This window comes from Sus scrofa, chromosome 8 (assembly GCF_000003025.6).
Source record: "Sus scrofa isolate TJ Tabasco breed Duroc chromosome 8, Sscrofa11.1, whole genome shotgun sequence".
Lineage (NCBI taxonomy): Eukaryota > Metazoa > Chordata > Mammalia > Artiodactyla > Suidae > Sus > Sus scrofa.
The window spans coordinates 17,859,754-17,883,827 of NC_010450.4; the positions used below are offsets into that span (position 1 = coordinate 17,859,754).

Here is a 24,074-nt window from a genome sequence, read left to right on the forward strand (position 1 = left end):
TATCAAACTCTTTATCAAAAAGAGTATAGATAGAGTCCCTTTCAGTTAGCTGGTGAAAACATACAATGGTTGTTTTACATCAAATAATAAGCTACTCGTGGTAAAAGGGGTTTCACGAAGAAGAAAAGAAAATTAGTAGAGAGGTAACATTTTCTGAATTCTAACATATGCCAAGCACTGTGCTGGATGCTTTCTTATGGGCTACTTCCATCAAAATACTCTGCAATGCTGGGCAGCAACAAGGAACAGACTGATATAATTTGCTTATCAGAACTTTTTCAACATTTCCAAGTCAGAATAATGTAAAAATCCCTCCTTCTCCATTAGGGAATCTTCATGTCACCTTTGGCAATGAAAAGGTTTAGGTTCATTTTCAAATTAGTTAAAATCTAACTTCCTCAAAAATACCAAGGATATTACAAATACCACAGATGGGATGAATGGATTAAACTCCATGCCACCTCTAGAGTGAACAGTACAGCTAGGTCCTCTATCTAAAAAATAAAGTGAGAGGGATGAATGACCATGAAAAGATAGGGATGACAGAAATGAATGCCAAAACTCTGACAAAATGCCAAAAGTAAAGTCTTCTCTTTTTTCCCTCTTTTCCTTAGCATCTGACTCAGAAGGCATTCAGTAAGTGCCTACTAGTAGGGGGCACTCTCAGGGGAGAAAAAAAAAACTATAGTATTCAGGGAGTTCCCATCATGGCTCAGTGGTTAACAAATCCGACTAGGAACCATGAGGTTGAGGGTTCAATCTCTGGCCTTGCTCAGTGGGTTAAGGATCCGGTGTTGCCATGAGCTGTGGTGTAGGTCACAGATGAGGCTCGGATCCCGTGTTGCTGTGGCTCTGGTATAGGCCGGTGGCTATAGCTCCGATTAGACCCCTAGCCTGGAACCTCCGTATGCCACAGGAACGATCCTATAAAAGGCAAAGAAAAAAAAAAAAAAAAAAAAAAAAAAAACTATAGCATTCAGTTCACCAAAGTTACTTCCATCCAAGCATTGTCCAGGAATGCTCTTCCTTGGTATCTAAGGTTGGATAAATGTTAATAAATCCAGGTTAGTCTGCTGAAGAGCTAATATACAAATAAGAGCTAAGATGCAAGTAAACACAGTGATAAGTCAGAAAACATGACAACTACAGACAGAGAATGGGTAACTACTTTTGATAAAACTGAAAATTTCTAAGTAGTGAGTTCAGGCTCATAGCATATTCACCCATACGAAATAGCTCACAAAAAAAAAAAGTCTTGAATGGAAAACTATTTAATTTTCTCCAAAAGGAATAACTATGAGAAATTACAAAACTTTTTTTTTCCATTTGGAAAAAGCTGATAATTATCAGGGATGATGTACCGTTTCTGGCTCCTCGGCTGCATTGTGACCCATGGAGAAGAGAAAAGAAATGGCACAGTCATTGCCTAAGCACATCTGGTTTTGGTTTTAAGCACTGAGCCATTTCATAATATCTACATTTGGCCTTTACAGTAACATCCCATTATCATGTTTTCTGGCAGGAAACTGTAGAGGCTGCAAATGAAGTTGGACTTAGAACTCCACAAGAAATTAGAGCAGTGACAGTTTAGACATTAAGTACTAAACTCTGGCTTGCAGAGTTCCAGTATAACCTGAATTATTTCAAGCCTATGAGACTGAAAAAAAGCAGAGGTTGTACTGGATTTTGCAAGCATCTGGACAGAAATTGGAAGAAAGTAGCAACTTAACGGCAATATCCGAACATGACATATGATTCTGCATTAGTAATTACTAATTACTTGTCTTTTCTTAACTCTCTGATTAGGTGCATTGAAGTTGATCTGAATAAAGACAAATACCATATGATATCACTTATATCTGTAATCTAATATATGGCACAAATGAACCTTTCCACAGAAAAGAAAATCATGGACATGGAGAGCAGACTTGTGGTTGCCAAGGAGGAGGGGGCGGGAGCGGGATGGACTGGGAATTTGGGGTTAATAGATGCAAACTATTGCCTTTGGAATGGATAAGCAATGAGATTCTGCTGTATAGCACTGGGAACTATATCTAGTCATTTATGATGGAATGTGATAATGTGAGAAAAAAGAATGTATACGTGTATGTGTAACTAGGTCACCATGCTGTACAGCAGAAAATTGACAGAACACTGTAAACCAGCTATAATGGAAAAAAATAAAAATCATTATAATGGAAAAAAAAAAAGACTTCTAAACCATTTCCTTCTAATGGAACTTGGAAAAACAAACAAACAAAACCAAAAAAACAGCAATACAGACCACAAGACAAAGATAGTTATTTTGTCTTAAATATCAATTATTACATAATTTTAACATTATTTTTTCACTTCCTTTTGGAGTTTCTGTTTTGCTGGGCCCTGCAGTTTATGATTGATCTGAATTAATGAATAATCCAGCACTGCAACCAAGATATTCCCAATGTAATTTGCTATTTATTCATTACTTCAAGGCCATCTCAAAAATCTAAACGGAACTCACCCACCTGACCAACTTAGGCAAACTGTGCTGGTTCCTTTAGCTGTTTCATGAATGACTTTTCAAGCTCATCTAGGCAAATGAGTCAAAAAGCATTGCCTGTATCTCCATGCCCAAGTCTATAAAAATGTACTTTTCAAATGCATTAAGGCACAAGAAAGCAGATCATTTTGAGGAAGGAAATCAATGAGGAAAACTTCCTTGGGTAATCTCATTAAGTAATAGTTCCACTATGCCTTCAAGATAGTCTTCAAAATCATTATTCTGGAATTGCAGGACCCTTCAAGGATCTGGCTAACTTGGAGCCCTCTGGACTTACTTCTTGCCGCTCCTGTACTCCGGTGTTCTGATTAGATGACTAGCAATTTCCCAATATAACTTGTTCTTTTCCAGACACTTAGTATGAGCTAAAGTCTCTGCCTAGAATAGTAATTTCCAAAAAAAAAAATATAATGCACCGTATGTAATTTTTAAATGTTCTGAGGCACATTTTAAAAAGTAAAAAGAGGAAGGTTCTGTCATGGCTCAGCAGTTACAAGCCCAACTAGAATCCATAAGTACCAGGGTTCGATCCCTGGCCTCACTCAGTGGGTTAAGAATCAGGTCTTGCGGTGAGCTGTGGTGTAGGCCAGCAGCTGTAGCTCTGATTCCATCCCTAGCCTAAGAACTCCCATATGCTATGGGTGCGGCCCTAAAAAGAAAAAAAAAGAAATTTAATTTTCATAATATATTTTGCTTGGTTAATATAGCCAACATATTATTGTTGCAACTTGTCACCAATATAAAATATATTAATGAAGTATTTTTCACTTTTTCGGGGTACTATCTTCAAAATCCAATCACATGGTACATCTAACCTTGGGACTAGCTTAATTAGCCTCATGGCTAATGGCTACCATGCTGGACAGCACAGGTGTAGGAAAGCTTTGCCCTTTCCTCCCTTTAGGTTGGACAGGGACATCGTCCCTCATTCCCAGGGCCACCACAGTACCTTAGATGCATCCTCTACACTGGCAATTAACACACCCTGTTGCTTCTCTGTGCATCTTTATCAGCCAGTGGACTTAAAGCTCCTGGAGGTGGAGATTAGGTCTTACCTAATTTTATATCTCAAACACCTAGTTAAGGTTTGTCACATCTTTCAGGTATGTTAAGCAGAAATAGCATGTAATTGCCCAAGTGGGAACTAGTTCAACAAGAAGCCCCAAATCTTTATGTTAAGCTCTTTACTACCTCTGGGTCACTGCTTGAGCAAACAATCCCTATGTCCTGGTTTTCTTCTTTTTTTTCAAACCTGCTTTTGAAAAAAAGAAGATAAAAAATCTCGAAGCCAAAATTCTCACAAATGTCTAGTTAATTTATAATGATGTAACATAAGCCAATTTGGCATTTGTATTATGTAAGCTGTCTTTCAAAGGAAACTGATAGATGGTCTTAGTCAAAGAATTAACTAAGAAACTGATCAACATTTGTGCACAAAGGAAAGGCAGGGTGGTGTCTGCTTCCAAACTCAGGTTAGTGACCTCAAAAGTGCTTTTGGCTCAGGCATCGGCGTGGAATGTAGAACAATCACACTATTTGATCTATTTGGAAAGAGTCAAACTAGCAGAAAAAAAAAAAAAAAAAAAAACTAACCCTCCCTCCCTTTCTTCTTTCTAGTATCTGGCACTAAATTATCTTTGGAAGGAATAAAATAAGCACCTGTCATTTATCTATATTATCTACACAGCTTTGGTTATAACTGTTATATTTTGCCCAAATGAGCAAATACATGATAAAACAGTTTCTCTCTTTAGTGTCATTTTGGGGGGGAAGAAATCTGAAGACCTTTATCAAATCTGAATTTGAAAAAACTGAAATAACTATTTTCCGATATCCTGACTCAACACGATTCTCTTTTGCAAAGATTAACTGTAATGTTGTACAGTACAAAGCTTTGTAAACTATACGGCACTCTCTAAGTGTGAGTTCATATAATTATTGAATAGGCAATTCATTAAAAACAGCAACATTAGAAAAATTGAATATTTAATGTTCATTAGTCTTCTTAAGTGTTAACTAATGATACTCTGGCAGATCTGAACATCACAGCTCATTCGAAAGTTAAGAAAAATGAGGGAACGTGTTATAATATACACAAGCCTTTGATTCAGTCTTAGGTAGATTCAAAGTTAAACAGCAGCAAAGCCCTAGACCTTTAGCCTAAGGATTCAATTACTTCTCCCCTCTTTCTCCTTGAGTGCCTGACTTAACAAAACCTCTCAGTTAACCTTTTTCCTCCAGCTGATAACTACTGGCCAACCCTTGACTCCATCAGTCAGCTCTTTTATGTAGGTTTGCCCAAGATTTTGTTGATGGTAGCAGGTCGTCTTAAAGGTACTATATAAATCTAACCTTGAGAGTTAAACATCATGCCCCTTATTCCTGGTTAGCTTATATGCAAGATAGGTCAAAGGCTGATCTTCACCAAAATAACTCTTAGCAGTGAGCACAGGCAGACAGCAGCGGCGATGAACAAAAACAGTGCCATTTCTGATGGATTAGCCATGGCTCCCTGGAGTACTATGTTAGGAAAGCTCTTAAGGCTCTCTGGGGGCGCAGGGGGAAAGAGTCCCTTAATCAATCAGGAGTATCTGCCTCAGACAAGTCCTGGAAGCTAATAATTGAAGAGCCTCATTTTTGCCTTCTAAGGTCTGACCAGCAGAGAAGGAACTACACTCACACAACCCAGATGACTGACTTACCCCAAAGGGTCAGTACCGTCTACATGGCGAGTGAATGCAACACCCTTCAGTACGTGGTGCCAAAATCCATAATAGGTTATTGAAAAATAGTTCGTAAGAAAGATGGATGGTCCAACTACCCAGTTAGGTGTTGACCCAGCCCAAGGACAAAATTCTTAGCAAATTGTTCTCTATGGCCTCCTTTAAATCTAACTTAGACCCAGTCTCTCCAGGTCATCATGTTGGCCAAAAAGATGAAAACTAAAACCAAACCACGATGTCTCCTCATTGTCCACTCCGAGAAAAAAGGGGCAGAAACTGGTAAAAAGAACTCCTCCTCTGGTGGGATCAACCAGTATCTGATGGACTAAATGTCTCCTCTCTCATTTTTAGAAACAAAAGTAGGCAACAAGAATGAGCTTGACGATGAATGAGAAACAGGTAGTATGAATGAGAAACAGACAGACTTAACATTTTGTCTTCCAATAATCTGTGTTAAGGGGGTTGAGGACTCACTGATATTTTAAAACAAAAAGGCTGAAGATTACACATTCTAAGAGTCTTTATCTCATTTTCTGATCTACATGACCCTGCCCACCCCTCCCAAAAAAAAAGGCAAAAAGAAAAGGGAAAGAAAAAAAGAAACCCTCCTGTAAAACGAAAGTGAGCTCCAGGCTGCTTACAATTGCCTTCTGCCTCTGCCTCTCCCTCTGCTTGGCCCTTTCAGACTCCCGCTTCTCATACTCTCTGCGGTATTCTTCCCTCTTCAGCCTCTCGTGCTGATATTCCTCGTAGCTGTCATACCTGAGAAACAGAACTTCAGCATTCAGTCCACCACCTCCATCTGCACCCGCAGAATGAATCACAAACTGGGGAGAGGGCAGGGCTTGGGGCCACGACTCGGCATCCAAGGGTGGGGATGCAAGGAGTGGAAGGTCATTACCTGGGCCGCCGGCTGTAGGGAGATCTTGAACGTGATCTGGCGCACAGGGGAGAATTTCGGTGCGTGCGGTGTCTGCAGTGGCCTGACTCAGAGTAGTAGCAAGATCTACAAGAGAGGGGGACACACACAAAGGGCAGTTGCAACTCCCGTGAACCCCAGATTACCATGGGCATGACTGAATGGCCCCTGGAGCTCCGTATCACATAAACAGGCTTTTGCTTCACAGTAACTAGTGAGGTTTCCCAGTGACCGTCTGTGATCAGCTAGTTGGTTAGAGGGCTGGGAGGGATGCGTTCTCTCGCGGTATCTCCCGCAAACGCCAGTCTGGGATGCTGTCAGCTTTATCTCGCATGGATCGCAACTATCCTGGTACTAAGGCAGCTCTGCAGGTAATGGGAAAAGCTAGATGGGCAGGTTTCTTACAAATTGCTCCCTCTGATCTGACTGACTCAAGGCCCTGTGCCCAAGGACGACAGATTTAAGACACAAAGGGGAGAAATGTATGGGCACCAACAATCTCATAGTTCTGGCAGCACCGGGAACGTGATGCTGAGGGGCTGGGATGCCTGTGGGTTTTGAATTTTTTTTTTTTTTTTTTTTGACTTCCTGGGGATGCCTTAGGCTTTGGGTAGGTTTTGCCAAGGTTTACCTTGAAGAGGATCTACTGCCTGGGGACCTTGATCTTGACCTGGAATATGGTGATCGAGAACACGACCTGTGTTGAGAAAAGGACCTTGAACGAGAGCGCATCCTTTGGGGTCTTTGAGAAAATAAGGATTTGGGTGGTGATACGGAATCTCTACACGGAGAGTTAAAAGAAGAACAAGAAGGCGACACATCGAACAATGAATAGGACTGCGTGCCATCCCAAGGGGAGTTCAGTTTATCACTTTCATCTTCGCTGTCATCAAACAGGCCATCCATGGCTAGTCCTGAATTTATAAACATAGGTAGTTTGGAGAATTGTTCGTTACTGAAATCACTGTCCCTCAGTTCACTGGTCTTGTCTGCTTCGTCGTCAAAAACAGCTTGACTGGGATGACCGAAGTGCTTGTTCAGCTCGGCTCGGATTTCCTGGTCTTGGAGCTGTTTTCGGGCGCTGCCCGGAGAGACCTGCCTGCTCGCCTCCGACGTCTCGGTCAGGTAGCACTGGTCTGAGTCTGTGGAAGAACACATCTGCCTCTGCCAGTCAGAGGCGGCATCTTTAGAGTCTAGTTGTCTGGAGTCGTGGAGCTCCTGCGATATATTGATGAGGATTTCCGCTTTGGAATTAATCGACTGACAATAGTCATGGTCACCAAATAGCCGCAGACTGGGCCGCCTGGCCTTCCGTTCCTCGTGTCCGCCGCCGAGCGCGGACGTCTTGCTGAGCTGCGCGTACAGCTCGGACTGCTCGGGCCCTTTCTTGGTGGAGTTGTTGCCGTGGGTCCCCGAAGACTCACTGTACCGGGTCTTCTTCGATGGCGGAGGTACCACAGTCTTGCAAGGGGGCTTCAGCTTTGGAGAAGCCCTAAAAGGGTTATCTTGGTTGGCTTTATGAGGAGGAGTTGTGGGTGGAGTTAGGCCTAAAATAAGAGGGGGAGAAAAAAAGGGTAGGGGGGGAGAGAGAAGAGACAGGGAGAATGGTAAATGCCAGGGTACGTTTTCTTAACGTTTCTGAGATTGCGGACAGTGGTTAAAACGCTGTGAAAAAGGAGGAAGCTAAATTCATGACAAGACCTGAGAAAGTGACTCTGTGCCCCGAAGCCCCTGACCCCAAGAAAAGACGGATCTTACGACGGGAGGATGCAGTCGCAGTGATGATATTTTGTACTTCGGACGCCCATGCCAACAGATTCTGCTTCCCAGAAAACACGACGGCCCCACCACCAGCCTCCACAGTACCAGGCGTTAGCAAACCAGATTTTCGAGGGCATCTTAGAGTCCCGCGTCCGGGCAAATTAATGACGTGGGATTCTGGGGAATCCCGGGACAGCGTTGCTAGCATTCGTCTGCAGAGAACACTGAGAGGATGCATGTGGGTCAGGGATTTTTGTATAATCAAGGATATCTAGGAGTTCCCTGGTGGCCTGGCAGTTGAGGACTCTGCTGTCACTGCTGTGGGTTGGCTTCAATCCCTGAACGTCCACACGCTGTGGGTTCAGCCAAAAAAAAAAAAAAAAGATACTGGGATACCTACCCATGGAGCCAAAGAATTAGGCCACTTCAAAAAAATTTAAAAAATAAAAACAATGAAATGACAGCAAATGTGGGGCAGGGTGTGCGAATGACAGAAGCAACTTCAAAGTAAGTTCAGTAAAGTACAGCTGGCGAACGCAGGGCACCAGACAGCTCTACAACCTGACGGCAATGATTCTTTGTCTCCACAGTTCATTAACTTAGTAAACCATGGCTAATGTAGGTATAATACATTCTTGTAAGCATAACTAATACATTCTGTCTAAAATATGGTTCTGCAACAGAAACCTAAGTGAACAGTAACACGAAATACTGCAGCGCCAGCGGGCCATTTTATCTGGAGACCACATCAGGGCGGGTTACAAGGCTGAAGGATTGAATGGAATCCAACCTGCGGCAACTAACTAATTACAAAAAATGAAAAAAAAAAATATCAAGGAAGAAGGGGGAAAATCTGTCAGTTGTTGTCTCCTTCCAGTGCTTTTCCACAGAAGGGCAGACGATTCCATCTGAAGTCATGGTAGGAGAGCCTGCAAAGGCTGGTTGCCTCTGTTGCACTTCACCCAGAGTAAGTCCCACTCACCCCTTGATGCCCAGGAAGAATATGTGTGGAATGGCTCCAGAGTTGAAGGAGCTTTGAAGAAGGGCAGGCTGGAGTTCAAATGACTCTGTGCCTGCAAGGGGAACGTCTTCGTTTACAATACACTTTTTATTTAGGAGGATGGGTAAATGCTAGTCAGCAAAAAAGAACTTCGAGTCCGCTGACAAGCCTGGGGTTAGACTTCAGGCAACTGCACGTCTCAAGGAAAGGCAGCAAAATCCTACCTTGCTGGGGATAAAAGTGTGGAGTGTGTGTGTGTGTGTGTATAATCAAGTAGGTTGCAGAAAGCCACATTTTGTAGGAACAAGACACTGCCCAGTTCCCCTGTTTTATAACAAAGAGGGAGAAGAATTTACTATTTTCCTTATGATGAAATATTCTGCATAGCTAATTCCCCCTAAAAGAGGGAAGAAAAGGTAGGAAAATGCAAGGAGGTTTGTTTGCCTTTGGAAATCTATCGCAGAAAAGTTAAGACAGGGAACTGCTAACACAAAGAGGACACTGCTCTCCCTTCATGACACATCTGAGTCTCAGAAAAACTTCCCTTTATTAGCAGCCTCACTTTTACTTGAAGATGATAGGGAGGTGACATTTCTGAGGGAATCATCTGTGTTACCAACGCTCGCTCCCGCTCCTGGTATTCCCTCTTTCGTAGACAGGTATCTTTTACTCAATCTAATAAATTCCGCTATGGCCAATCCTCTCCTGCTCCTCCTCCCCCCTCCCCTTCCTGCTCCTCCTCCCTCCCCCTCCTCCATCTCTTCCTCCTCCCCCTCCCCTTCCTGCTCCTCCTCCCTCCCCTCCATCTTTCCCTCCTCCCCCCTCCCCTTCCTGCTCCTCCTCCCTCCCCCTCCTCCATCTCTTCCTCCTCCCCCTCCCCTTCCTGCTCCTCCTTCCCCCCTCCATCTTTCCCTCCTCCCCCCCATATTTTCCTCCTTCCCCCATCTCCCTCCTCCATTTCCCTCCTCTCCTCCAAGTTTTTCTCCTCCTCCCTGTCTTTCGCTCTTCCTCCTCCTCCTCTTTCTTTGTCTTTCTGTCTTCCTCCCTCTCTCACATTTCCTTACCCTTTTCACTGCCCCATTTACACACGCTGATTTCTACCACATGCTACCTTCATTTACCACTACAACAAATTTAAAGATACCAATTCCCAGCAAAGAAATGACCAGATCTCAAATATTTCTCACAGAAAGCTAAACTGCTGCAAGAAATAATAATGAATAATCTCTCTTTACTGAGTAAATAACACAAATACTCCAAATGACATAGCCCTTGAGTTGGGGAAAATGACATTCAACATCCGCAAATTCAACTCCATAAATCTTTTCATGATACTCTGAATTAGGGTAATTTTTACTTTTCCAATAATTTACTGCCAGGATCACTCACTCAATACTTATCAGATACTGCTATATTTTCCTGCTTATCTCTTCTCGAATGTGAATTATATCTTGTCTCTCCAAGTAGATTAGAGGCTCTTAGTGGAATGTTGCTTGGGCTTATTTCTGCAATTTTTTTCACTCATTTTTATATTTCTAGATCCTCCTTTACTGGTGGTTCTCTCCTTTCAGCGGCCCGAGGATCACTTGGGAAGCTGGTCAAATATTTGTAATGACACGGTTCATAGACCACATATGGCGAGCCACTGTCCCGTTGTCTCTCTGCGGTCCCTTGCCTTGATCTCAGGTATATGTATTTTCACTGACATTCTCCATTTATAAAAAGAACCCCTAAACTTCAGAAACACCAAATTAGGCCACTATTAAAGAGAGACTAGTTCTAAAAATAGCTCCGCTATCTAGGGATTTTAAATATAGAAATTCTTTTTAGTCTTGAACATTCGAAACCCTTGTCCTAGTACCTAAGCTCATTATCGCTTAAATAACTGATTCTCCAGTTGCCCTTGGGAGTACTGACACCCTGATTGTAGCTTCTTGGAGTTCAAAACAAAGCCTTTTACTCTGTTCACATACTAGGCGGACTGTGGCAATTACACAGACTCCACTGGGCACCTACTATGTGCTGAATACTCCACCAACTGCTGACATTTCAGGGACTAAGCCTGCAGGACTTCACGATGCTTTTTAATAAAGAGATAATTCTTTAAAAGTTGCAGGAAGTCCATTTTCTTGTGTATCTGCTTACAATGTGCAGAAACACCCTGAGATAACTAGAGAGACCCTGTGAGTGAAAACAGCAGGGTTCCACATTTCTGACCATGTTGCTTCTTAAAACAAATAAATAATACCCGTTCATAGATGGAAGTTATTTTAGGATTAGCGAGGAGGTAGGCAGGGGAAAAATAATTCAGATGATTCCCTAAACTTTTTACTGTGGACTGAAACTTCTTTCATCTGAAAATATCCCAGAGCAAGACTGAGACATCGTTAGAATCACGAGACTTGGAAGCACCAGGGCCTCACTGAAAATCTATTTCCAGATAAAGCAGCGTCCCGGAGCAAAACAAAGCAAAACAAAAGCGGAAGGAACGTTTCTTTTTTTTTTTTTTTCCTTTCAATGGGATGTCCAACTTTTTGGAGCTGGGGATAGGATGGGGTGCCCCTTGCTGCACCCAAACGAATTCGATTTCTCTAACTCCTCCTCCATACGGCATGCAGTCCCCTGCAGTGGGAGGGCCAACACCTCTCAATTCCTCCACATCACCGCCTTTGCGCCTCTCCCCACCCATCACCGGACTCTGAATTTCATCCCAGCAGCCCACATCCACAGTGCTAATGCCTCCCATCACCTCCGGATTATTTCCTGTGTGTTGATTTTCTGGGGAATGTGTACATTTTGGTGTTGACAGTACAAGGTATATTCCATGCTCTCTCTTGAACTTGGCAGGTTTTGACAGATTTATGTGAGGACAGATGGCCATTACAGGCTGAAGGCTGACAAGAGGCAGTTCAGAACACTGTTAACACACTTGCACAAACTCTCAGCAGTGCAGCACTGTGCAGAATGTAATTCAGACTATAGCTTTTTTATTGCTGCCTATTTTCTTTTGTCAAAAGAGCCTGCTGTGCAGAGCAACAAATGGCTGCTATTACCCAGAATGTAATGGGTGTCAGACAAATCACGTAACACAAACAATCAAGAGTATGTAGGTCATATTTCAACAGAGCACAACCTTAGCAATATTTATGATTACTGCATTGAAATGTGCTCTATAATAAACAAGTACCTCTACATCACTCACACTTACGCACTTCTGCACAGCAAATCCGGGGGAAGTGGTACACACTTCAGTTATCTTTTTAAACAGCCCTTTTTTTAAAAAAAAAAAAAAGAAAGAAAGAAAGAAAGAAAAAGAAAAAAAGTCAGAGACAAGTTTTGTTTTGTCTTTCATTATGCGCTCTAAAACGATTTCCTTTGAGGAATTCTCTTTGGGGTTTGTTGCTTTAATTGAATGACTCTGATAAATGGTGAGTCCTCAGCTCTGTATTTTGGGCTCCACTCTCCAACCAATGACTTCAGCAAGATTTTTTTAAGTAGTTTACACGATTTTACAGTTTACATTTGACAGACTCTCCTGCTGAATCTATGACTCGCTTTGGTGTTTGACAGTGGGGTTCTTCTTATGGCGCATGCCCACTCAAATATTTCTTCAGGAAAGACGATAAGAAGATGATTTTTCTAAATTGCTTAAAAACTCACCGAAAAAGGAGAACTGGGAATAGAGAGGGGTGTGACTTGAGTTCTACTCACGTCTTAGGCCTCAAGAACTTGGTGGGCGTCAAGAAAGCACAGGAAGGACTGATCCCCAATCAGGATGAAGTGTTACTGCTACACTAGTTGTCAAATATATACATATGTATGGGCTGCACTCGCAGCATATGGAAGTTCCTCGGCTAGGGGCTAAATCAGATCTGCAGCTGCTGGCCGGTGCCACAGCAATGCCAGATCTGAGCTGCATCTGCAACCTACGATGAAGCTTAGGGCAACACTGGATCCTTAACCCACTGAGCGAGGCCAGGGATAGAACCCACTGAGCGAGGCCAGGGATAGAACCCACATCCTCATGGGCACTAAGTCCGGTTCTGAACTCACTGAGCCACAAGAGGAATTCCCTGAAATATTTCGTTGATAATAGCTCCTCCAGAGCCCTCTTCATCCTTAACTGTCCCAGGACTCACGGGATCTCCACACAAGTCAGTAACCCAGGTTTTTAACCCCTGGCATGGAAGGGCCTCCTGCACTCACCCCAACGTGGTACCCAGGCTGGCATGTCCTCTCTGACTGATGGAGCCTCTACTGATTTTTATGTATTTCCTATATAACTCCTGATAACTGGGGAACAAATTGGTCTTACAGAGAAGCTTCAGAACATTCCCATGACAGGAGTCTAACTCCCCCAACTCTTTCTCAGAGAAGGAGGATGAATATGTAATTAACTGGCCTGTGGGCACTTTCTCACAGAGCTGGGGCAAGAAAGGGATTTGAGGAGGGGAGGGAGGAATCTGGCTTTCCAGGTATCTCCCACCAAAGCTCTGAAGTTGAAGTGGGAGAGAAAATTGCTTTGTTATCCTTGGATTAAGTGAAATTGGATAGCATCAGTTCCAGACAAGAAAACGGAGGCACCTTCAGATATGGAGAAGAATGAGATTAAAAGTAGAAAATGAAGGATATCCTTGAACTTTGGAAGAAATTCCTGTCAGTACACAAGATGCCAAACATTGGAATGGGCTGTAAAGAGAATTTGTTGGGTCTCCCTTTCTTGGCTTCCTCAGGCACAGGAATGGATTATATGACCTGTCAAAGTCACTTTCTAGTTCTCTGTCACTATGGCTTTCCTTTAAAACTACCAGCTACTGCTCATATTTTGCTTTGGTCTATTTCTCTACAGATAAGTCATGTACAAAAGATGCACATAACAAAAGGATATAGGAAATTTATGCTGTTTGTCAATATTCCATCTAGCAAATCGAGCTTTTAAATGGGACGTGCAAAGAAGACCAGAAAAAAATTCCATATAAAAGAATAAGAAATTACTAACAGATTTGTTAAAGAGGTGGGGTTCCTTAAGCACAACACCACTGAAGTGCGATTTGAATGACTGCCAACCAAAGGAAAATATTCAATGAAAACCAAATATGACGGTAAGTCAGAAGTCTATCACCAAGAAAACCATGGGGAAAAGATACATATCAACGGAGGAAAGCTCTGCAAAGACCTAGTGTGTTAGCATGATGAGACTGCTAATTATTTTGTCCTTCTCATTTTCCTAATTAGTTCTTCCTGATACAAAACAGTTGTATTGAGTCTTATTACTTACATAGTAATAACAACAAAAGTATGTGTTATTTTATACTTATGTACATGCAAAAGCATACATACACACACACATACATATACATGCATATGCATATACATACATATTAATAAAATCTGGGGGTCAATCACTTTGGTCCCTATCCAAATTCCTTCATGTGCTGTGGTTAAAACCATTGTCTTGTTGAGCTGACATTGCTTTGCCATTTTTTGTTTTCAGAAACAAAACGTCTAGCACTCTGAACATCTCCATATGCAATAGATTTAAACACCTTCTGCCAAAAGAGCATTCTCTTTTCTCTCATCTTGCTTTACTAACAGCTATTTTGAAATCAAATTAGTTTTTACACCTGTAAAAGAGAAGGATTTTTTTTTTTATCAGCCAAAATGAGCTAGTTCAGGACAATCGCAAAGTCAGACCAGCTGGTGATACCTAATAAAGCAAGCTTCTAGCTCATCCCTCTGTTTCCCAAAGTCTCTGCAGATGGGGCAGAGGGATTGTTCTGGAGGTCTTAGAATTCTGTTAGTTCTTTACATTTCCACTTCAATGTTTCAAAAATTTCACTAAAATTTGTGAAAGTAGAAAAGAAAAAAAAAAAAAAAAAAAAAAAAAAAAAAGACACCAGAAAAGCCTGGGCAACAGCTTGATCCCTTTCCTCTGTGGCAACTAAAGGTGAGTAAGCTTGTACATCAAAGATCAACAAATCAACAACATGAATGCTATTCCCACCATGCCCACCCCCTGCTGCGCCTATGGCAGACATAACTAATTGATCATGACACTCCCACTGAGACAGATTTGGCCTTAGAATCATTCTCAACACCATGCTTCTGGCAGCCAATACCAATCGATGACACTTGGCAAGTGAAGTAAAACCTATTTAACATAACGGATGTCCACGACTATCTTTAAAATTCAGGCTTCAGGAAAGAGACATAATCTCTAGTCGGATAGACCTGCTTTGAACCCAGGGTCCACCGCTGACCCAGAATCAACATATAGTTTTTCCCTCAACACAAACAGGCAGAGAGCCAAAGAGATAACATATATGAAGTGTCCACTGGAGAGTGCCTGGCCTCCAGGATTTGTAGTAGTAGCAGAAGTACCTGTTGTTGAGAGAATACCCAAGAGGAGATTTTTCTACCTTGATTTGGTAAATCACACACCCAAATCTAAAGGAGCATATGTTCAATTTTGTGGGGAATTAGGGGGACTTTTACCACCAAAAAGAATACATAACTTCATATATAAGAATGCCAAAGAGGAGAGAGCATTGAGGCCAAGGGAAACAGGTAATGGTAGTCAGAAGTTTAAAAGATGAGCAGCAAGGCACAATGGCCTCCATAGATGAATCTTACCAGTAATTAACTAGCTAATATCTATTGAACACTAATATATGCTGTCAGGACTAAGCTTTTTTCATGTTTTATGTCATTTAATCCCCACAGTGACTCAACAAGATGCAGGTACTGCAACCAGTTTTATGTGATACATTAATCATTCTGAATCCTACGGAATTTAATTAAATTGACCAAAGGATGCACACCTAGATGGGGTAGACAAGAATTTGAACTTGGGTTTGCCTAATATCAGAGCCAAGGTTTTGTGCAATTTCACTAGACTACACTGTCTGATTTTAAAAAATCATTACAGACTCCTTTCGTTTGGTGCTTTGCAGTTTACAAAGTGTGTTAGTTGAGTTGAACCACATGAAATTGCCATTTTTCGTATGTCAACAATGTTGACTACTGGCAATATGATGTTTCAATGTGCAATTTAGTATCTTCTGCTCCATCAATACCTTCTCCCCTTTCCTTCCACACCCTTAAAAATATGATGCAAATATTGTTCTCCCTTAAAGCTCCCCAGATCAGTGGAGAGCTCAATTTCCTTCAAACTCCTCTCCACAGATCAACACTGCCATTCACAGCATTGCCTTCATGCTTCTTTCAGTCCTGAACTGTCTCTACAATTCTTTTCAGTCTTTTTCACAATCATGGTATTTAACTTGAAGCCATTTTACAGGATCCCCTTTGATAGCTTCTTTTCTCCTTTGATGAGTCTCTTGAGGCACAATCAGGTCTTGTTGCTTCTTCCAAACACTGCCACACAACCAATTTGACAAAAGATGTTTAGTGGACATGGAGGTCATGAATATCATGCATTGTCTAGCATTTTAAACCCACGGTATCTCTACAAAAAAACTCTTTTCTCCTCCAAGTTCCTCCTCCATCCACCACTCTCCCGGCCGATTTCAAATTTCTCCTTCCAGCCACCTTCTACATCCTCTGAGTTTATCCCTTGATTTTCAGATAGTCTTAAGTCTCTTCTTATTGCAATGTGATTTTGCTGTATGTCTAACTTGTACCTACACTCATGACCATCATACTCAATGAATGAAAAACCTACCTCTGGACCTACCTTCCTTAGAAAGTATCAAAACATGATAAATAAGAAGTAATATTTCCCCTTCATGCTACTCGTACCATGTGTTATTTTTCCAGCTGACTATAAGCCCACACCTTGAACACAAGATTATTAATTATGCATGTACTATTAGCTACATTTTACAGGGATTAGTCTCTACGTCTTAAACCTGCTGTATATCCCCCATCCTATTATATTGCAAACATAGAGCAAGTGTTAAAAATATATTGGTAAATTGATTTCCATTGTACTCAATAATCTTTGAAAGCACTAAGAAAAAGGGATCATACCAGTAAGAGGACTTCTGGTTCACTGACAGAGAAATCCACTGTACATATTTGTAAGGATTCTAAGTATTTTTGAAGTATCTTCTATAAATCTCTACCTGCCTTTCAATAGTGGAGCCTAGTGTACTTTCTTTTTTTTCTTGTCTTTTTAGAGCCACACCTGCGGCAAATGGAGGTTCCCAGGCTAGGGATCTAATCGGAGCTGAAACTACCTGCCAGCCTATACTAGAGTCACAGTAACACCAGATCCAAGCCTCATCTGCGACCTACATACACCACAGCCCATGGCAATGCCGGATCCTTAACCTACTGAGTGAGGTCAGGGATCGAACCCAAAACCTCATGGTTCCTAGTCGGATTCGTTTCCGCTGCACCACGATGGGAACTCCGGAGCCTAGTAAACTTTCAACTTGATAACTAAGTTATTTAAAAGTACGTATAACAATAAGAGAACTATTAACACTTCTGACAAGAAGGAAATTAAAAAAAGAGGTGCTTTTTCATAACACCATACTACTTTTTAGTATTAACAAAGATTTCCACCGCAGTGCTATTTCAAAATGGTAGCACTTTACAACAACCTAAATTATAACAATGAAAGGATAATCAAGGCAGTTCCATTGTTGGCTCAATGGTAATGAACACTAGTATTCATGAGGATGTGGGTTCGATCCCTGGACTTGCTCAGTGGGTTTAGGATCCTGTGCTTCCATGAGCTGTGAGCCGTAAGCTGTGGTGTAGGTTGCAGACACGGCTAGGATCTGGCATCGCTATGGCTGTGTTGTAGGACAGCAGCTACAGCTCCAATTGGGCCCCTAGCCTGGGGAATTTCCATATGCCCTAGGTGTATCCCTGAAAAAGCAAAATAAAACAAAAAAGTATAATCAAATAAATTTTGATGTAACTACTCAAACTAATGTTATAGAGCACATTAAAAACCTACAATAAAGGGTCTGTGATGATATAAAACTTCCTTATTAAAATGTTAATTGAAAAATCACAATGCAAAATTATGTGACTATGAAATTATCACAGATGTAAAAATACCCATAGAAAACAATTTAGAATTATGAATAATTATTTTCCACTAGTTTGTATTTTTGATTTTTTAGAGTACGCTTATATTATTTATAATCAGAGAAAAACAAAAAGTGATTCTTTAATGGAAAGCTAGTATCATGATATACAGTGAGAGCCTTCTTAGCTCTCTCTAAAACAAAGTAAGTTATACTCATAACAATCTGAGTACTGGTAGTTAATAGATTCCTTTCAGCTAACTTGTTGCTAGGAGCCAAGATAGTGTATTTTCCCAGATCCATTACTGTCCATTATACTGCTGACAGGAATTATTCTGTAAGATAATCAAAGATTATGTAAATGAATGAAATATGAGTAAGAAAAGTTGTTTCTATAAAAAGACTCAAGAAAGGTATGTCACTAAAAGCAGGCCTGTCATATTCGTTATAGACGGGTGGTGTCAGGAAACACTGGGAAAGCATGGGGCATTATGATTATGATTTACAGAAAAAAATATAAAAAATCTAGAATGATTCTGCACTCACACTACCACACAAATGTCCTTAATTCTTTTCCTTCAAAAAGCAAGAAATGAAAAGCATATACCACCTATAATGCATTAATGGTGATGTTTGGGCCAGAAAGTACATTTCTGTTCAATGCAATAATCTCTTTGCCTTACACCCAAAATTTATATTTGAATGCATATTTGTATGTTTTAAGCAAAAGTTAAATGACCAAACTTCAACTGTTTCGATAAACCCACCAAAGACTCAGTCACTAGTTAGATAGGAAGCCTTCAACTGCATATAATATACACACACACGTTACTTATAATCATATATGTAATTTTGATTTATTTAAGAAGTGATGTTATGTACATGATTCATAAGTGAATACATAAGGACATATTCATATATGTACACACGGTAAAATATATATAAATGCTATGAAATTAACTGCTCTATTGCTTGACCAAATCATGCAATCATGCGATAGACCTTTCACAAGGAGGTAATTTAGCAAACTCAAAGTGTGAAATTAAACTTAGCAACAACGACCATGGTGCGTGTAGGCACCATAGTTCTGGTTGAAAGCATCTTGTTTAACTTACTGTTCCTTTCCCCTTATCAGAAATGGCCAGATCCAAGGAACTTCTTGTTCAAACATCCTGATTCACTTTCTGGTGTGGCTCAAGTATCAAAACCCAAGGCCTTAGTTCAACGGTACCATTCGCAACCAACTCAGAAGTCAACCTAGGAACTCTTTGGTTTAGTAGTTTCTCAAAGGTTAGTTCAAGTTTTTAAAGCTTCTTCATCTTCAGAATGTGAAGTAAGATTGGCCAAAGAAATTCACAAGTCCAAATGGTAAAGGAAATTTCTCTTATTTAAAAATGTAAGAACATTTTGTTTTGGTGAATGGTCATATTTTTTATTTTTCTACTTTACTGAAAAGATAAAAATGGTAACATACATAGGAGAGCATTATACTGTATATAATGCAGGGTGAGAAAATATTTCAAGTGAAGCATTGATAATTAGTGAACCTGAGTTTAATCCTTGGCTCTTGCTCTCTAGCTCTGTAATCTTGGGCAAGTTCCTTTGTATCTCTGAACCTTATTTTCTCATCTTAAAAAAAAACAAAAACAAAACTAACATCATCCTTATGAGGTCGTCATGAAATCTGCCAAAAACATTTATACGCTTGATATATTTATTGAGTGGAAGACCAATAAATGTTAATTTATCCTCCTACTCAAGTTGTGGTGTCTTCATCCGAAATAAGTTTATTTGTGGATCCAGATCAATAATATACAGCAGAGAGTCTGGCCCAAGTCTGACACACAATAAATGTCTCCTCTTAATAAATAAATAAACAACTGAAAATATTTAACTTATTATGCCATGTTGTTGGTACTCTGTTTACTTCATTAATCACACAGAGACTACATCTTATAGTTCAATAGATATTTCACACATACCCTCACCCCCACAAAACGTCCAAGTGATATGTAAGGCTTACCTGCAGTTCCAGAGAGTTCCACACTTAAGGTTCGTTCAATAGTCTTGTTCTCAAATGGGGAACCCTTGGGGTCACTGGAAGATATGGCACATTTATAAAAACAAACTGAAATGGAGTTGCTGTAGCCAAATGTATTAGAACCCCCTTCCCTTTCTGAAAATGGTTACAGTTCTTAATACTTACTTTGGTGACTCTGGGGTCAGAGGAAGAGATAAAGATGTTGGTTTGGCTAAAGGGAAAAAAAAAAGGAAACTAATTATGAAATATTGAAGGTTTCTCGGATTTGTTTTCTTTCTACAACAGTCATGTTGGAAACTGGAAACTGGAAAACTAAAGTAAGGAAAGCCCTGAATATTGGATCAAAGTCAGACAACAGTCCATTACGCTAAAACAAATTCCAAACAATATTTGCATTTGCAGCAAACTATCACTTGAAAACAGACAAATATAGCATTTTCCCCAAAATGTAGCACCCCTGTTAAGGATACAAAATTTGCATCATACTGTCAGAGAGAAATAATGTTTTCTATTTTAATTTGGAATAGAGTACACAGTTTGTTTAGACAAGAAAACAGCAGAGTAACTACAAGACGACAGAACGTTATGAACATTCAGTTGATTTTTCTCCTAAAACGTATAATTTTATTACCAGCCCTGAGAATAGCTTATTTCTTACGAGGCCAGAGCTCACTCAATAACCATTCCAATCACTGAAAATTAATTGCGATACGATAGCAAATTGTGGACACTGAACCAGAGAGTTTAAGAGGGTTTCAGATCCCCAAATCTAATAGACAACTAAAGTAAAGATACTATGTTTATAGACTGAGAAATCTATAGACTTGCAAAGAGAGCTCATCTACGTCCTTTTATGCTTCTTAAATCTTACCTCCTACAGGAGGCATTTCCCAATTATGAAGGGTGGAGTAAGAATCTTCTTCTCACTCCAAAATTTCAATTGCTTCTCCTTGGCAGTCTTGTATTTTGAACAGAAGGAGGGGAAAACATGATGAGAAACATACCTGAGATAGGCATCCACATGTTATGTGTGTGTCTGTGTGTGTGTGTGTGTATGTATAGAGAGAGAGATAGCCATAGCTATATTTACATGTATGTAGTTTTTTCAATTTTTACTCATTAACTATTTTCAAAAAGTCAAGAGGCAGATTATTTATGTAATGAAAATCATAGACTTGAAACCAAAAAGGTCTTTATTAACTTTCTTATTTTATGGATGAAAAACAAGACCTAAGATGCTAAATCATATTTCCCAGGGCCATAAAACTAGTTACTGGCAGAGCTGGGCCCAGAATATGTTTTCTTTCTCCTATTAGTAAAAGGAATTGTATTCAGTAGATGTTAAAGTAAATTAATCAACCTCAGTAATTAAGGTCCTCTGAAATGTGAAAATATTATTTATGTCCAAATTAGGTTGAAATTAGGTATTTTACTCAGATAAATAGTATTTACATATTTAATTTGTAGATTTAGATTTCATTTTTAAACAATTGAATGGTTTATCATGTATCCAAAGTGCATCCAGAAATATGAAGCTCCCGCTGTCTAATACAAATTAGGCATATTGATTGATTGGCTTTTTCATATATACAGATAATGAACTTGTTTGACATAATTTTTTGAGTTTGTCTGATATAATGAGCCTTTTCAAAAAAGAACACACTTATGATGAAACTCTACCAACTTTTACCATGTTAACTAATAATTACAATAACACAAACAGATTCTACAGAAAATATCACCATATAGGAACTATGAGCTCTGTCACACAATAATGTACATTGAAAATCAGTCACTGAAATTCCAGTTTTCAAGATGTAGGCTAGGCTATTTGAAACACTCAAATTGAAGACCCCCAAAATTCTGACAGTTGGGTAGAAGGCAGGCCTATGGCAATGGAAGGAGAGGGACAAGCAGTGATCATATTTCATGGGACAAAAATGCTAACAGGAAATGAGGGCCACAGGAAGGGTATAGCTTCAAAGCATATACAGAATCTAATCCCAGAATAAACCCATGCTCACAAAAACTACCACCAGAGAAGCACTGATTTGGTTGACTGGAAGTTTAATCCACTCTGTGCCAATGACTGGTAGAACAGAGACTCTAAGAAGACAGGAATGCATCTTTTTCATAAAGTCATGGTATCTGAGATGAATGTATGCATTAGCAAATGAATGAATAAATGGGACACCCACAATCACCGAAGTCCAGACTACTGTGCTAGGGAAGTGAAAATAACTTGACCCCACAATGTTATACAGAGCACAGATAAAGTTCAGTGTGAAAAAATGACAACACATTAAGTAAGGTAACTTCAGTAAACCCCCTTAGTTATCATCTGTAATTGTTCATACATTTTCTAGATTAAAATTGTGAATAATAATTTAATCCTTGAAACTCATTTTTTCCTGTTGCTTATTAAGTCAGCCACATTTACACGTTTGTTTTCTTTTAGACCGTTAAGTAACTATGGGATTATTATATATATATATATATATATTTTTTTTTTTTTTTTTTTTTGCCAAGTCTTTCTTCTGCCCTAGGATAAGCTTTTGATACCTCTTCACAAACATACACCTTAAAAAAATCTCCATATAGCAGGTCTCATCTAAAGAATATGTCTTTCACAGCCAACTGAATTCCTCGCTGCCATGGTTTGTAATAGATTACAATAATATTTAATGATATGTGCATTGAGAGACTGAAAAAAAACCCTCAAAATCCGAAAAGGCCAACTAAATTAAAAACAACAATGATAACATCAACAATCCCACAAAAACCTGCTAGGCTAGGTTCACTGACCACAGAGGTTCAGGAAGTTTGAGGAATTCAAATTCAGCTGGCGAAAATGAACTGTGACTAAAACTTGGTAGAGAGCAGCCCAGCGGATCCTTCAGCTCATCCCCAGAATCTTGTGGCCGGCTCTGCGCTGAGAAAACTGTTTCAGCGCATGCGTAAGAGAGGCCAATCAGGGCGAAGCAAACCAAGAGTCTATGACCCACTTGAGTAAATATATTTCCATGAACCGATATAAAGGGATGGGCAGTGATTTCGAGATATCCACCAGGGAAAACCTAATTTAGAGCCAATTAAAAATAGTAAAAGCCTAAGAAAATCCCGGGCTTATGATGAGGTAGGGATGAGAGAGGGAAATTCAAAACACTGGGAAAGAAAAGACGTATTAAAAACAGCAGCGACAGCATACCTGTATGAAATAATCATGGTTCAAAACAGGGATCAAGGGCTACCACTCTGCAGCTGGAAGGGGAATTGGGGAAACAAAAGGAAAAAAAAAGAGGTGGATGTTTATAACTGCTATTTTAGAATGTGCCTGCTTCCACTACAAAGTTAAAGGTACAGATAACGTGGAAGTTAAATACGTTAAAGCAACAGCAACTTTCAACGAGCTCTCTTTGGGCCTCTACAACTAGAATATTTTGAGGGAAGATGCCAAAAATAAAGAAAATTTTATCTTTGCCAAGAGAGGTTTTCCCCAAATCACCCTGATCTGCCTCAGAAATATCAGCCTTCTAGTAACGCATGGGGACAATAAAAATCAACCCAGATGTTTAGTGTAATATAAGCAATATCTTTTTTTTTTAAATAGAAAGCAATTTTTAAAGTATCCAGGAATTTCCAAATCCTAATTTACAAAATAAAAGTTCTGAGTATACCATGTAGTCTAAAAAAAGAAGAATGCGCACAACTGGCAGCGAGCAAGTAAATACTATTTACTATTTCTTAAGGGATCTAGAGCAAATCAACAGTGCCTCGTTTTGGGGTTTTTGGTTTTTTTTTTTTTTTTTCCATTAATGGAAGGGGAAAAAAATAAAAGCTCTTTAATGAATTGGCTAGCCCAGCTTGCTCAGAACTTCAATTATCTCAGCAATTCAGAGATTCATTTAAACCTCATCTGATGTTGCAATACCCTATGCTACCCCCCCCCCCCAAAGTTAACATTTCAGGTGCCCTTTTGGTGATTGTGAATTAGGCTGCATATCAGCTGAATAAGATATGTTCAACCTGTGTCCAAGGAAAGTTGTTTTGTTTTCCCCCCCAGCTTATCACCAAGCGCTGGTT

At 40.0% G+C, this 24,074-nt stretch overlaps 1 protein-coding gene across 7 annotated transcripts in view; it reads right to left on the reverse strand.

Annotated features, from left to right (window-relative positions):
• PPARGC1A (PPARG coactivator 1 alpha) overlaps window positions 1–24,074 on the reverse strand; it is a 686,110-nt gene that overhangs the window by 17,910 nt on the left and 644,126 nt on the right. For all 7 annotated transcript variants that reach the window (XM_021100442.1, XM_021100444.1, XM_021100438.1 and 4 more), the window contains 5 exons: window positions 20,157–20,202; window positions 19,974–20,047; window positions 6,816–7,731; window positions 6,167–6,271; window positions 5,907–6,027 (listed from right to left, as the gene is read on the reverse strand). In XM_021100442.1, the coding sequence (XP_020956101.1) occupies window positions 5,907–6,027; window positions 6,167–6,271; window positions 6,816–7,731; window positions 19,974–20,047; window positions 20,157–20,202 (1,262 nt within the window). The remainder of the gene's footprint in view (window positions 1–5,906; window positions 6,028–6,166; window positions 6,272–6,815; window positions 7,732–19,973; window positions 20,048–20,156; window positions 20,203–24,074) is intronic.